This window comes from Salmo salar, chromosome 14 (genome assembly GCF_965601325.2).
Source record: "Salmo salar chromosome 14, fSalSal1, whole genome shotgun sequence".
NCBI lineage: Eukaryota > Metazoa > Chordata > Actinopteri > Salmoniformes > Salmonidae > Salmo > Salmo salar.
This window is the reverse complement of record NC_138304.1, coordinates 27897063-27911598: the sequence shown is the minus strand read 5'-3', so window position 1 is coordinate 27911598 and position 14536 is coordinate 27897063. Positions and strand designations below refer to the sequence as shown.

Sequence of the window (14536 nt, the reverse complement as noted above, 5' to 3'; positions counted from 1 at the left end):
GTCTATTCAAATCTGAAGTGCAGGAGTACAGACCCAAAACAACAGAAAATGTGTCACTGTCCCAATATTTTTGGAACTCACTGTATTTCCATACCTGAGCTCTATACACCTGTTGATAGAAATGTCATACCATTAGTTTTCACAGCCTACAATAATATGCCATACATTTCTTGGCAGATATGGGATGGTAATCAATTGGTTAAAATGAATAGGCATGTTGTCGAGGGATGAGAGCATTTTGACCTGAAAGTTATTTACAGTTTGACAATCAGGGTTAAGGGTTTATGAACTAGCCAACCAGGGTATCTCTATAGGAAAAACTGTTGTTTTGAGTGCCATTGACTTGGCATTATTCAGCATTAATGTAGATATACAGCTGCTATCAGGTGTGATTATGTTATTGGCTATGAGATGACAGTATCACGGTCTGTCTGAACCCACTGCTGCCATCATTAAGGGAAAAGGAAAAGTAGCTCCTCATTGGAGGGTCAAATTTCCACATCGCCAAAATTCTGAGTGATTGACCAGTGCAGATTATCTCAAATGTGAAGAAAGGAATTACACATACACACAAGTAACGTACAATGTTGTTTTTAATAAAATAAAAATGTGTATTCTCCCATGTACTGTAGGGATGTTATATAACCAGTCTCCCCAACAACCACACATGCTATAGGGAGAGGTGATTGAGCAAGGCTGACCTTCATGATACAACAGAGGATGTATTTTATGCTATTCACATCCATTGCGTTTTACCTATTAAATTCCCGGACTGTCATGTGCGTACTGGCTTTTGCTTGGACCTCCGATTTGATCTCTTCAGAGTCCAATTTGACTGAAACTTGTGAATATGACAAACAGTTTAAGGTGACATTCTGTGAGGAAAGAAAGTAGCCATTTATTAAGATGACCAATACACACTTAACCACTCAGAAAAACAACAAGAAGCAGACAAAAGACCTACACAATACGCACATATAAAAATAGGGTATTTGCTAAAAAAAAAATTGGTCCGGATAACAGGCTAACGAGAGTACCCAGTTTTGTAAAGTTAAGATACTATATGGTCACATAAAATATCAGCATTTAATACCCTCTAAAACAGTCAGAAATACAGTCTTAAACCTGCAACTGACACAGCCAATTTTATACATTGAAATGAAGAAAATAGGTTTTGTTGCCATGGTAAACAATCCATAAGCATAGAAATGCTTTATTTACAAACATCGCACCAATCTCATTAACACAGACAAAAAAAAAAACAAGTGTCAAACCTGATCCAAAACTCCTGTCAAGCAAATCATACTTAACTGTATTGTGTCATCACCACCACATTGAAATACTGACTTGATTTCACTAAAATGGTTTATGAATGACTGCCACTATGTTAAAGCTAAAGTGCAGACTGATATTCATGCATATGTAACAACCTATGTTACTCTGTACAACAGGTGTAGCAAGAAATGTAGAGCAGAAATTACACAGATATCATGAGCACACAGTTACAATCTTGTAACTTCTAACTAAAAAGCAGAGACTGCCTTTTAGGGTTCTCTCAAATGAAACCAAATATTGGAGCTACATGATACAAATAGCTGGCTAGCTGGGATTTCATTAATAACTCCAGCCTGAGACAGGAGACCATCAAGCCAGGATAAGGCTATTCAGGGAAGCCTGAAAACACTCATCAGCTCCTCTGTGGCCAGTCAGTCAGACAGTGAACCGAAATGCATGAATCGGTATTTCCTGGCTTTGAACCCTGCTGCAGAAAGAGTAAATCACCCAGTCCAGTAGGAACTTTTCTTTCTTGCAGATAACCTCTCACCTACACACTGTAATACTAAACCCATTAAAAAGGAAAATCCAAACTAATAAATAAAAACTACAAAAACTGATCCCAAAGTTCTTCTGCCTTGTCTCACGCTAATCACTCCTCTAAAGCGGAGCCTCCGTCATGTGTTCTAATGGGATTACCCCATGGAGCCGTACAGAGGCCTCTCAGGACTCTGCCTCCTCCTGGTCAAATGCTGTAGTAGTCCACCCAGGCCTAACAACAGGAACTCATCTACACCTAACAGGAACAGAATAACATGACATCTAGATTTAATTAACAAAATCCAGTTTAAGGTAATTTTGCCTTTTAATCTTTTTAGTAAAACACACTCCTTTCTCCGGCCGTGCTTGCGAGCAGGGAGTGAAATAAGGCATGGTGAGAGGCGAGCGCTTGAGTCATGAATGTGAAGAGACATCAAAAGAGAGGCGGTGGAGGAGAGGCGCTACACAGCCAGAGGCTGTTCTCAGGTCAGGTGTTAACAGCGCCTACTCCTGGGAAGAGCTGCTGTGTGTGGCTGTACTGCTTCTGCCTGCCGCCTTGCGTTCATAGTTCACCAGTCTCTGTCCAACCAGGTACCTGGGAAAGAAGAAAAAGACAGTTTCAGAGAGAAATACAATGCCATGAAAGGATACTGGCTACAAAAGTGTAAAAATGCCAACAAGTATGTCTTCAGAGGCTTGGAGACATTATTTTGTACTGGCAACTATGGCGGTCCATTGTAATAATGAAGACTTTGTGATGACAGTCTGAGACATCCGGAAGACATTTTTGTCAGGTCCGCATTGGCAATAAGAATAAGTCATAAGTGTGGTTGTGCTGAGCTTAATGTCATGGTGCTCACTTGTCATTCTTAATGTGTTCGTAAAGGCGCTTAAATTGACGGATTTGGAATGAGAGGATTCCCAGCAGCATGACGACCATGAGCAGGAACGGGTAGATTCTCCTCTGCACCAAATTCTGCATCTCCATGGTAACTCCTGCAGAGAGAGCAATCAGAGGATCATCCCTTTAATTTGCTCACTTATAACAGCGCTCTCTCGCTCACACACACACACACACGTGAAATCACGAATTCCACTTTCACTAACTGATATTTTCCGTACCTGGGGAATACTGAGCTACGATGGGGACGATGCCAGCAGAGATGACATAGGGCACACAGAGAGACACCAGTAGCACACAGATAACCGGAGCAGCCAGCTTACGGATGATGAAATGGAGATCGATGTTGCGAATTCCGTTAGCGTACACCTACAAGAGGAAACACAAGGAAGCCAAAATGATGCCAACACGTATTCAACATGAATCTGAGCTATATCATGAATGGCATCTTCAGAGTAATTAAGGTAATAATAATAATCATAGTAAAATGCAATCTTGTGGGACCGACCTGCTCGATCACTGTTTTCAGCCACCACTGGGGACCCATCAGAGTAATGGCGGCGATGATTTTGGCATGGAGCACTCCGAGAGCCCAGTCCTGAAACAAAGCACAAAACAGTAGTGTTGGCTGTAGCTGCCTCTTGTTCTGTTATCCAATTGAGGCAATCTAACGTTAGCGTCATACATGTTTTAGGTGCAGTTTAAAATCTTAAGATGCCCATTTTCATCTAATGTACTACAATCCCATAACACTATATGGCCACTGGTGTTAGATGGGTGACCCTTACAGTACCTGCCAGGGGTAGAAGAGTGGTGTCTGGTCCAGCGGTACCCTGAGAGGGGCTACAATGACCATCTCAAACAGCAAGCCCAGCAGGAGAGGGATGGCGCCAGCCAGCAACACAGCTATGACCACTGTCTTCAGGATCTACAGTGCAGTACAAGGCAACACAGAGGGCTAGAAACACAGGCCTCTCAACACACCTACAGTGGGTGTCATTTTCCTGAGCCATCTTGAATTTGTATTCTGGTTCAGCCTGTGTAGAGGACATTCATCACCCAGAGCCATGCATTCACAAAGGATGTGAGCCCTTGCAAACTAACATAAAGCAGTGTAATAGAAAAAGCATAAACAATATGAACATACAATACTTCAATCTCTCTGGGTCTTTACATGTCAATATATCTGTTTTAAACCATCTTCACAGACTAGATTTTGTTGTATAAAAAAACAAAAAAAAAACAATTCAGTACGAGGGGAAAAACAAAAATAGTTAAGAAGACCAATTCACTCATGACAGATGTGGGCGGTGGGTGTTGCTTGTCATTACCGTGTTGCAGAGCATTACCATGAGGGTCCACTCCTGGACCTTGAGCAGAATGGCCCTCCTGCCCTGGGGCATCCAGGACAGCAGCACGGTGATGACCCTGATGGACAGCCAGCACACGTATAGGCCGCACGCTGCCGTGTACAGCTCGTGGATCTTAGCGCTGCCCGTCCAGAAGGACATCAGGTACCGGCCGGTGAATACTGTAGCAGGGGGCGGAGGGGTTGAGACAGGGAGAGAGGGTGACAGTAAGTGAAAGAGGAAGACAGTGGAGTGGATAGTGTAATTCAGTGAGTGACTGAGTGGGTTGTGTGGACTACACAGAAAACTCACCTGGCAACGTAAGGCACGCCAGACTGGCCACCAGCAGTGTCACACACATGAACACGATCAGGAGCACAATCTAGAAAAACAAGAATACACTACATTATCATGATCTGAGAAAGAAGACAAAAATGGCTTAGAGGAAACAAGTGAAGAGTTTACTGCTGCAGGATGATAGTCATTGTATCATAAACAGGAGAGCGTGATCATCATCAGACCACTTAACTTTTCCCACATTGTTACGTTACGGTCTTATTCTAAAATGGTTTCATCAGACCAGAGAATCTTTTTTCTCAGGGTCTGAGAGTCTTTAGCTGCTTTTTGGCAAACTCCAAGCGGGCTTCATGTTCCTTTAAGGAGTGGCTTCCGTCTGGACACTCTACCATAAAGGCCTGATTGGTGGAGTGCTACAGAAATGGTTGTCCATCTGGAAGATTCTCCCATCTCCACAGAGGAACTCTAGAGCTCTGTCAGTGAACATCAGGTTCTTGGTCACCTCCCTGAACAAGACCCTTCTCCCCCGCTTGCTCAGTTTGGCCGGGCGGCCAGCTCTAGGAAGAGTCTCGGTGGTTCCAAACTTCTTCCATTTAAGAATGATGGAGGCCACTGTGTTCTTGGACTTTTAAAGTTGCAGAAATGTTTTGGTACCCTTCCCCAGATCTATGCCTCGACACAACCCTGTCTCGGAGCTCTACGGACAATTCATTTGACCTCACATCTTGGTTTTTGCTCTGACATGCACTGTCAACTGTGGACCTTATATAGACAGGTGTGTGCCTTTCCAAATCATGTCCAATCAATTGAATTTACCACAGGTGGACTCCAAGTTGTAGAAACATCTCAAGGATGATCAATGGAAACAGGATGCACCTGAGCTCAATTTCAAGTCTCATTGCAAAAGTCCTGAATACTTATGTAAACTAGGTATGTTTATTTTTTATACATTTGCAAACATTTCTAAAACCCTGTTTTTGCTTTGTCATTATGGGGTATTGTGTGTAGATTGATGAGGGAAAATCAATTTTAGAATAAGGCTTTAATGTAACAAAAAGGGGTCTGAATACTTTCCAAATGCACTGTATGATAAACAGGTGAGAGTGATAGTCATGTCTCACCCTAAAGGTGAACTTCATGGGCCGGTGGTAGGGCTGGACACCCACAGGACCTCCCTGCTGGAGGATAGCCTGGTGGGCAGCGTGCAGCCCCTCAGGGATGGCGTTGTTGTTATTCCTCCTCTGCTGGTTGTTATTGGCCTGCTGGTCCGCATCATCGTCATTCTCCTCCTGGTCACCCAACAGGTACGAGTGGAGGTCTCTGTGGCACAGACAGCACGGTTAACATGGGGTTTTCTGAGATGAGACCAAGGATGTGTGTCAGTCTATAATACCTAAATTCTGGGTTTTTACCTTGGTTTTATGGGAGAACGATAAGAGCCTGCATTTACAATATCACAGTAGAATAATGATTTCCAATGTAAATGATAAACCGCATAAACACAGTCTACAGCGTGTTGGTATGTTGTTGTTTGTGTGTGACACTCACAGCAGGTATCCGGCGGTAACGGTCCAGGCTCTGACCAGGCCTTTGAGCCACTGGCGTGTGTGACCCTGTTCCAGCAGCGCAGGCAGAACCACCTGCAGCAGCAGCAGCTCCAGAGACAGCTCACTGACTGGAGCATCACTGGGAGATGGAGACCGTCAACACATCATCCAGTCAACAGAGACATTACCATCACTCACAACAGTACATTAGAGGGCTATTTGTTAGTTACTGAAGAGGCTTCTTTTTTTTTATTACTAAAGAGGCATGCATTAATGCGGCCCATGGTTTGTCCTCCGGCAAATGCAAAACGGGAGTCTTGGGCCGTAACAGCTTTATTACATTACTCTGAGCCAGGGGCTTAAGTCAAGTCATTCTAGGCCCCTAGACGTACCTGTACAGCATAACATTGTATGGGAGGAAGGCTGGGAGGATGAGTTTGATCGTCCTTATGGGAAGCCACAACATTAGCAAAACTATGGAGCCAAACACCACCTGTGGAGAAAGACAGGAGAAACAGAGTGTTACTGGTTCTGTCCTGTCCAGACACCCACAGATATGGCATTTAACATCAGACAAGAAAAAAATGAGTTGCGATTTGCGACTCACCACCGATAAAATGAATCTTCTGAGATGTCTGTATATTGGCAGGTGAATCATTTCTTGAACAGGATTAAAATCAGGATCGTTCAGGTTTCTGAGAAACCATAAAACACCGGGTCTCAGCACCTAGATCGAAAATTTGAAACAGATCAGCAATGGGGAGATATATATATAGAATAATTCTACAGCAGAAATATCAAGGCAAATGACAGCTATGAAGGTATGAGAGAATACCATCTCACCTCTCGCAGTAAGAGGATGAACGAGGCAAAGTAGAAGACGTAGACCATCCCTACAAGCCAGTGGAGGAACATGGTGGTGCCGGGAGCAGAGTCAAAACTCAGCTCTCTGTCCTTCAGAGAGGCATCAAACATCTCCTGCAACACAGAAAACAACTTGGTTTCTAAGTGACTTATCAATTATTATTTTGAAAGTACGAATCATTGAAGCAGAAGAACATGGTTGGCTTACCAGTGAGCAGATGTCGAGCCACCAGCCACAGATGAGAGGGAATACACCGATCTCCACGACTACCAGCAGGGATACCTGGTTAATCATAATATCAATAGTTATAACTGGTATTTATTTCATGGCAATAGAAGGCAGATTATTGGAATTTATACTGTAATCCTGATTGCTATGTAACAGTTCAGAACATACGGACGATAAACAATATTTTATATTTATATACTTCTGAGTCCAAAAGACACAAACTAGCCATATACCAGTCCAGCTTTGCATTCCCAATCACGGGAGAAATCATTCATAATTTTAGATACCTTGACAACAATGTAGCACACTCCTAAAAGGTGTCTGGATCTTTGAAATCTCACCAGCGCTGCCAATCCCTGGGATTTTCGTTAAGGAAGACACACGAATGCATACAGTACAAAACAGGTAGTACATCATGTCTATTACAGACTGAAACTAGGCTATAACACTTGTGTGAGAGACACCAGAGGATACATGGCACAGTATTAATAGCATGGCCAGGAGGATGTAGCCCACGATGGTGGTGATGAGGCCTTCGAAATGGGAAGCCCGCACCTGCAACAGGAAATTGCACAATCTTATTTTCTTCGTTCTGCGTTCCATGGAACGAGTCATTCAGATTCCAAAACAAACTTCACAAAATCAATTCATATAGATTTGAAATATAATCTATATGGTTATATGTGTGAGAGAAAATCAAAACATTTCATTTAAGCTGGTAATTACATTTTCCTCAAAGCCAAGTCCCACAACTGTGAAATGACCAATATGATACGGGCAGAAAGCTGAAAAAAATTAACAATACAAGTCAGGTGTTCGAATATTTCTCTTTATATTGTTTATTCATCAATTACACATTCTCTTAACATGAGTTTAATGATCCATACCGAACACCAGAATGAAGAGTGTGTTTAGTGAGACCACCCAGAAGACATGCTCCTAAAAAAGAAAGAACACAAACTGAAGACTCTCAAAAAGGTGTGCTATGTCATCAAACATGGGGAAACTTCAAATGCTATTTTCTCCCCTCCAAGAATGAGCTACTTACCAGGAAAACCAAGGAGCCATCAAGACCGAGCATCTGCGATTTAAAAAATGTAATAATTAACTCTAATTTTCATAGCCACAATGACCAATGGGTATAACACAAATAGGCCTGAGGGAATTCTAAGCCAGACTCACCCTCTCCCATGTCAGCTCCTCTGCTGCCCGGTCCCATTCCAGGGCATTCCAATTCATGTCATCTACAAAGAGAAAAGCATCACCTCACTCACTAACACCAACTGTGGAACATACTTTGACAAACAAACCGATATCGCCAACAGATTAAAGTCTATGGCAAATTATCAAATATAGAGAATATGATGTTGAATACTGTTAAATGGAAACGCAACACCCTTAAGCCTTTGAATAAGGCTGTATTAGCTTAGCATCTTGGACCTTTATAGCCCGAGTGCCAGTCTGTTTGTGCTATCAAACCAACTCCTGGTCACTGACAATGAGCAATCGTGTTGGCAAAAGCACAACATAACTGTGACCAGGCTAGAACCTTTCCATTCTGAGGTTTGTACCTTGTGCTCCATTGTTGGCATCCGCTACATCCTCAGCCCCAGCCTCGTCCTCCAGCTCCATGTCCTCTGCCGGGTCCATCTGGATGTCGGGGACCTCAGCCGCTGGACCATTGTCCGCCGGGGGCTCAGCTGCAACAGGAGCAGGCTGGTTTTCAGCTGCCCCCTGCCCAGGACCAGGGGCCTGCTAATAGGGAAAAGACACAGGACATGAAGGTGGGGGTCAGGTAGCTCTAAAACATTAAAATAGGTGGTTAAGAAAGAGTGTATTGACTGCTTCAAAACACTCAACTTATCAAGTTGAACTAAATGAATGCTACCATTATTACATCATTATGTTAAAGAGTGACTTGACTTTACAGTGTGATTGTTGGCTACCTCATTAGGTTGTGGAGCTGGTGCATGTTGAGGCTGCTGTTGATTCTGCTCCAGCCACTGGGGGGCGCCACCATGAACAATCTGCTCCCGCAGCCACACCAGACTGATGAAGGCGCAGAGTGTACACGTCACCACGAAACAACCCTGCAAGCAGTCCGCCAGCAAGTTCTCTCTGTGGATGAAGGGACATGACAATTGTCTCACGATGATATCTGCTAAATGACAAAACAACATTTGTTCATGTTTTTACAGAGGAATGTTTTGTACAGGTCTGGGAGAAGAAAAAGGAGAAACGTACGTAGAAAGCATATCTAATGGCAGGGTGAGGAGTGAGCTCACAGAGCCGGTAAACAGACACTTGTAGATGCGACCTGCGGGAATAAGACAGTCGGACAACATACAGTTACAAAGGGCTAACAATGGATAGCTTACTGAACAACATGTACCACCAGACTGTTTTAGGATGTTTGTACTTACATGCTGTGAGAGGAACCACTCCCAGCCAAGCAAAAGCCACTAGTGTGTAGTGAAACCAGTATCTAATAGCTGTGCCTACACTCGTCAGCAACCCCGCAAATATGTCCTGGACAGGCAGCCGGGAAGGCATGTCTGGAGAATAGACTGGAAAAGAACAGAGGAAAGAAAGGATCAAATAGGCTACTTCATTTCCACGTCCTCAAATGCTCCTTTACTGGTCCTAATTGGGTCCATTCAGAACTAACAAAAGCTTGCATTGGATCAGATTAGAGGTTATCCTGAGATTTGTCAGTAGTTGCCTGGTCAGAAAACAGACCATTTTCTATTGGTATCATGACAGACTGATCTATCCTTGTCCTTGTAGACAATCTAATCATCTGATAAAAACCACAATAAAAAAATATTTCAAAAAACAAGATATTTACAATCTCAAAATACAAGAAGTATGCTAATCTCTTGCTAAATCACTCACTATGTGAATGAAGATGGCAGACAGACTCCAGTAAGAGAAACAGAGCAGGCTTCTGCATGCACATTAGCTTGAGCCACACTTCCAAAGAAATTGATTAGTTTAAACAGGGCTCTGTCTGTCCCCTAGACCTTTACTGTATGATAATGACCCAGGGCAGCTCACAGTTTGCCTGGCTACCCAGACTCATTGTTTCCGCCAAAACGACACGCCTGCAAACATTTGTTTCTTCTCCACAATGAGTCGGGATTTCACTCCCTCCCAAAGCCAGAACACACATGGGTAAAGTTTTGAAAATTCTCTCTTGTCTTTGATACTCTTTGGTTAAACGATCCAATTACTGACTACTTTGTTTTGTACAACGCCTCTCATCACCACAAACGACTTCAACGATAGCAGATCCAGACTAGAGAACGACCGATAATCATCCGAGCCGATATAAACTGCTGCTATGCTAGCAATCACACCGACTGAGCCATGAGCACTGCACAATGCTGAGGAATGTCTAGCTGAGAAAAATAAATAAAAATCAGCAGCAGCAAGCTAGCTCATTCTCCAACAGAAAGGTGCAGTATTGAGAAATTGACAGAGTGACCAAAATCGAACTCCTATTGCAAATATTAGTTTAGTTAATTTACTAATAATAAGGGATTGTGTCAACGTGCCCGGACATGCAATAAGCAAGCTATCGAAGCAGATAGCTATGCGACCTGTTAGCAAAGATTACGATAACTAACCCTTTTATCTGTGGTGTTAGCTAGATAAACATGGTGCTAAGATATCAGATAGGCGCTAATAGCCAACATAGCTAGCTAACATTAGCTATTTGCTGGTGTCCTGATCTGACCAGCCGCAATCGTATCCATAAATTGACTTGATAGTCGGATTATATGATTGTCATAAAAAGGGATAGAATTAAGTGTTTTAAAATACCTAAATAAAAGGTTGGCAATAGGGTTAGCTAATTAAGAATATTTCTGCATGTTTATGGACCTTTTGAAACTATCGGCCAATTCGAGTCAAAAAGAACGTGCCTTGACGTTTCATATTTTTCCCTACTCTCGTTTTCCTTGTTTGATATGACATTTGCTACCAAGCCATAAATGTGCAACTAGCCATTGAGTTAGTTCTCATAGTAGCAGAAAACAGAACCAAGTGATATGAGCGATGGAGAGAGAGGAGATTTGAAAGGGAGCAGAGCTACACCTTCACTCTATCCAATCGTAGCAGTAGGACCAAGTTACAACCCGCCCATTTCTTGTTAAGATAGCTGAACTAGCCAATTGAGTTGTTTCGAATTTCACCCTAGCAGCTGAGATGTCTAGAAATGAGTCCTGACAGCTGGAAAAAATGTTATCTGAAAAGAAAAAAATGCTAGTTTCATAAACATCCGTGACCACAAATCATGATGTTACGTTGGATCCATTTGCATTGAAAATATGTTCTTTTATATTCTCAAACTAACAGCAGTGCCTATATTATGTCCTTCCATACAGGCTTGACATGCTGGAGCAAATGTTGCTGATCAGTAGGCTAATATAGGTCCCAAATGGAAACCAAACAGATTATGGTGCTACAGATGAGACTCCACTGATCAGCCAAAACCAGCTCAATACATGCACACACTCATAATGCATACACCTGCATTGTGAGTGGGACTATGACATCTTAATTTATCCAGTTTATCAAGAGATTTACCATTCAAATACAAGTATTACCATTATGTTGTTATGTAGATACATTTGGTAAAAACAAAGTCAAATGTATTGTTTAATTTAAAAATGGATGCATGAATGCATACATGACTGTCTCTGGGACATTTTGTCATCAACATTTTCTAATCTAATGATATTGAATATCAGCCATTTGCCTTCTTGACCCCCAAAAATTGGAATCAGCCCTAAAAAAAAATCTGCATCGGTAGTTCTCCAATTCAGACTGAAGTATGTAACAATTGATAGAGCAGCGGAATAATTCAGTGAGAGTCTTCAGACAAGCTCGCAGCCTCACTCTAATGAGAAGTAAATACAGAATTGAATAGTATGTTAAAACAGAAGGTATATAGACAGAGAAAGAAATGTAATTACTTACTTGGCGTAAAAGCAAATCTGTGTTTGCATAACTCGCAGTATTCTTTTCTGCTGTGTTTTAGCCATTGTACCAAGCTGTGAAAACACATAGATGGATTATATAAGTGCAGTGTCACATGTGCAGCATTGCAAAATATAAATTGACAATGCCTAAGGTCAGTCCATCTAGCACGGGGAGAGATATAAACTCAGCAAAAAAAGAAATGCCCCCTTTTCAGGACCCTGTCTTTCAAAGATAATTTGTAAAAATCCAAATAACTTCACAGATATTCATTGTAAAGGGTTTAAACACTGTTTCCCATGCTTGTTCAATGAACCATAAACAATGAATGACCATGCACCTGTGGAACGGTCGTTAAGACAAGAACAGCTTACAGGCGATAGGCAATTAAGGTCACAGTTATGAAAACGTAGGCCACTAAAGAGGCCTTTCTACTGACTCTGAAAAACTCCAAAAGAAAGATGCCCAGGGTCCCTGCTCATTTGTTTGAACAAGGAGGCATGAGGACTGCAGATGTGGCCAGGGCAATAAATTGCAACGTCCGTACTGTGAGATGCCGCTACAGGGAGACAAGTTGAACAGCTGATCGCCCTTGCAGTGGCAGACCACGTGTAACAACACCTGCACAGGATCGGTACATCCGAACATCAGACCTGTGGGACAGGTTTTGTTCGGGGACACATTATTTCATTTATTTTAGTCACATGTCTGTGGAACTTGTTCAGTTTGTCTCAGTTATTGAATCTTGTTATGTTCATACAAATGTTAAGTTTGCTGAAAATAAACGCAGTTGACAGTGAGAGGATGTTTCTTTTTTTGCTGAGTTTTGTATCAGAGTGCATCTCTGGCTAAGTATTACTTTTCCTTAGTAACACTTGGCTCTGATCCCAATCTTGAATGTATCAAGCTCTGGATAGAACAGAGACCGTCTCTAAAAAAAAATGCCACTGGCCCTGTGTTTGAATATACCTCCAACACCACATACCATTCTTGGTGGATGAATTTTATACTTCCTGTGCAAACACACGGGTGATATAGTGGCTTGTCCGGGGTTCCTTCAGACCGGCAGACCCGGCATATATCCCCTGCAGAAAACAAGGACACGAATCAGACAAAATCACAGAGAACAGGGTTCTACCAACAAAGAAAAAGGCATGATGCTGATTTTGTATGCAGAAAATCAGACCGGCTTTGTTAGAGAAACCGTAATGTGCAACTTGCATGATAACAACCTTGCAGATATTTCAGTGATCTCAATACTCTTTATGTATGGGCTTTCATTTGTAAATAGTCTGGGGCTTTTGATTAACTTTACATTCAGCAATGAATCATGCACATGCTTTACTTGTCACTGACACCAATCAAGTGAGTGACAGTACTAATGTAATGGGTGGGTGGCACATACTGGGAGGGTTTGCAAACAAACGTTTCAATTCTATCATGTTGCTATTATGTTAGTTCGCTAGCTAGCTATGTTGATTGTATCATTGAGTACTACGCCACTATTCTATTGAATTGACATTTAACAACAACGTGTAGCAGTGAAGTTAGCGCACCACTAATGTTAACTAGCAGTCACGAATGTTGGTTAGCTATATCTCGGACCTAGTGGTTAGTGAGTGGATGTAGCTTAAGTTAGTTAGCTTACTAGCATGGCTAATTGACGTTAACGTTAGCTACTACACGCAGGTAGCAGAATCGACAGAAAGAAACAATTATCGTTACATTTCCACAAAACAGATTCCTTGAGGGCCAATCAAATGTGTGTCACAACAGGAAGTTAACTAATACTGTAACGTAAATGTAACAATATGGGTTGACGAGCATGCTAGCTACCTTCCTCGGCGGTGTCCATCTTGAATGCTGACGCACACTGTCCTCTTTTACAGTCAGTACAACACGAAACACCGTCTGACTAGTTGGTGGAATGCCCAGCTGCCAGCGAAATAAAACAAACATAACATCTCAGAATGATGTTCGATTCGAACACCAACGATCCCCGGAATACAATGTAACCTGTCTATTTGATTCCTCGTTGTGACACAATTAAGCTATTTATTGGGCACACTTCATCATGGCACTACTACTGCTAGAAGGCTAGACGAGCTACGCTAAAAACACAAGTGCGCAGCAACTATTAGTATGCTTACGGTATTGAAATATGCCAAAAGAATATACTTTTATTTCAAAAATAAACATTCAACAAATACGTTCTGGACAGTTTAAATTCATAATAAGTCAAATTAAATAAATTGTGTTGGTAGTGACGAATGCACGAAGGGGAATTTGCATACATTTTTATCACAATTATTTTGTATTATTTTAAATACAGGTACATCCAGTGGTGTAAAGTACTTAAGTAAAAATAATTTAAAGTACTACTTAAGTCATTTTTGGGGGTATCTGTACATTACTAGTTATATTTTTGACTACTTTTACATTACTACATTCCTAAAGAAAATAATGTACTTTTTACTCCATACATTTTCCCTGATACCCAAAAGTACTCATTACATTTCGAATGGGGTTGCAGGTAGCTTAGCGGTTAAGT

At 41.9% G+C, this 14536-nt stretch overlaps 1 protein-coding gene across 2 annotated transcripts; it reads right to left on the bottom strand.

Moving 5' to 3' along the window:
- Positions 1-575: 575 nt before the first annotated feature.
- LOC106569226 (E3 ubiquitin-protein ligase MARCHF6) lies at positions 576-14127 on the bottom strand. 2 transcript variants are annotated; one of them, XM_014140381.3, is made up of 26 exons: positions 13822-14127; positions 12971-13070; positions 11986-12059; positions 9426-9569; positions 9247-9319; positions 8949-9120; positions 8574-8757; positions 8185-8246; positions 8051-8083; positions 7890-7941; positions 7729-7787; positions 7477-7557; positions 7290-7358; positions 6982-7056; positions 6753-6887; positions 6517-6636; positions 6302-6402; positions 5911-6048; positions 5484-5682; positions 4378-4447; positions 4048-4247; positions 3510-3644; positions 3225-3314; positions 2938-3085; positions 2676-2811; positions 576-2410 (listed from the first exon to the last, which is right to left on the bottom strand). In XM_014140381.3, the coding sequence occupies exons 1-26, from the start codon at positions 13838-13840 to the stop codon at positions 2320-2322; spliced, it is 2760 nt and encodes a 919-aa protein (XP_013995856.2). In that variant the 5' UTR covers positions 13841-14127; the 3' UTR covers positions 576-2319. The 2 variants fall into 2 exon arrangements, with proteins under 2 accessions (XP_013995856.2, XP_013995857.2); XM_014140382.3 differs by having other exon boundaries at positions 4066-4247.
- Positions 14128-14536: the final 409 nt, after the last annotated feature.

Bases quoted from the DNA above. Each gene is read 5' to 3' on its own strand.
- LOC106569226 (XM_014140381.3), bottom strand. The intron at 6,403-6,516 runs GTGAGTCGCAAA...CTTTCTCCACAG, and splicing joins GAAGATTCATTTTATCGGTG to GTGGTGTTTGGCTCCATAGT. The intron at 2,411-2,675 runs GTGAGCACCATG...CTTCTTTCCCAG, and splicing joins GAACACATTAAGAATGACAA to GTACCTGGTTGGACAGAGAC.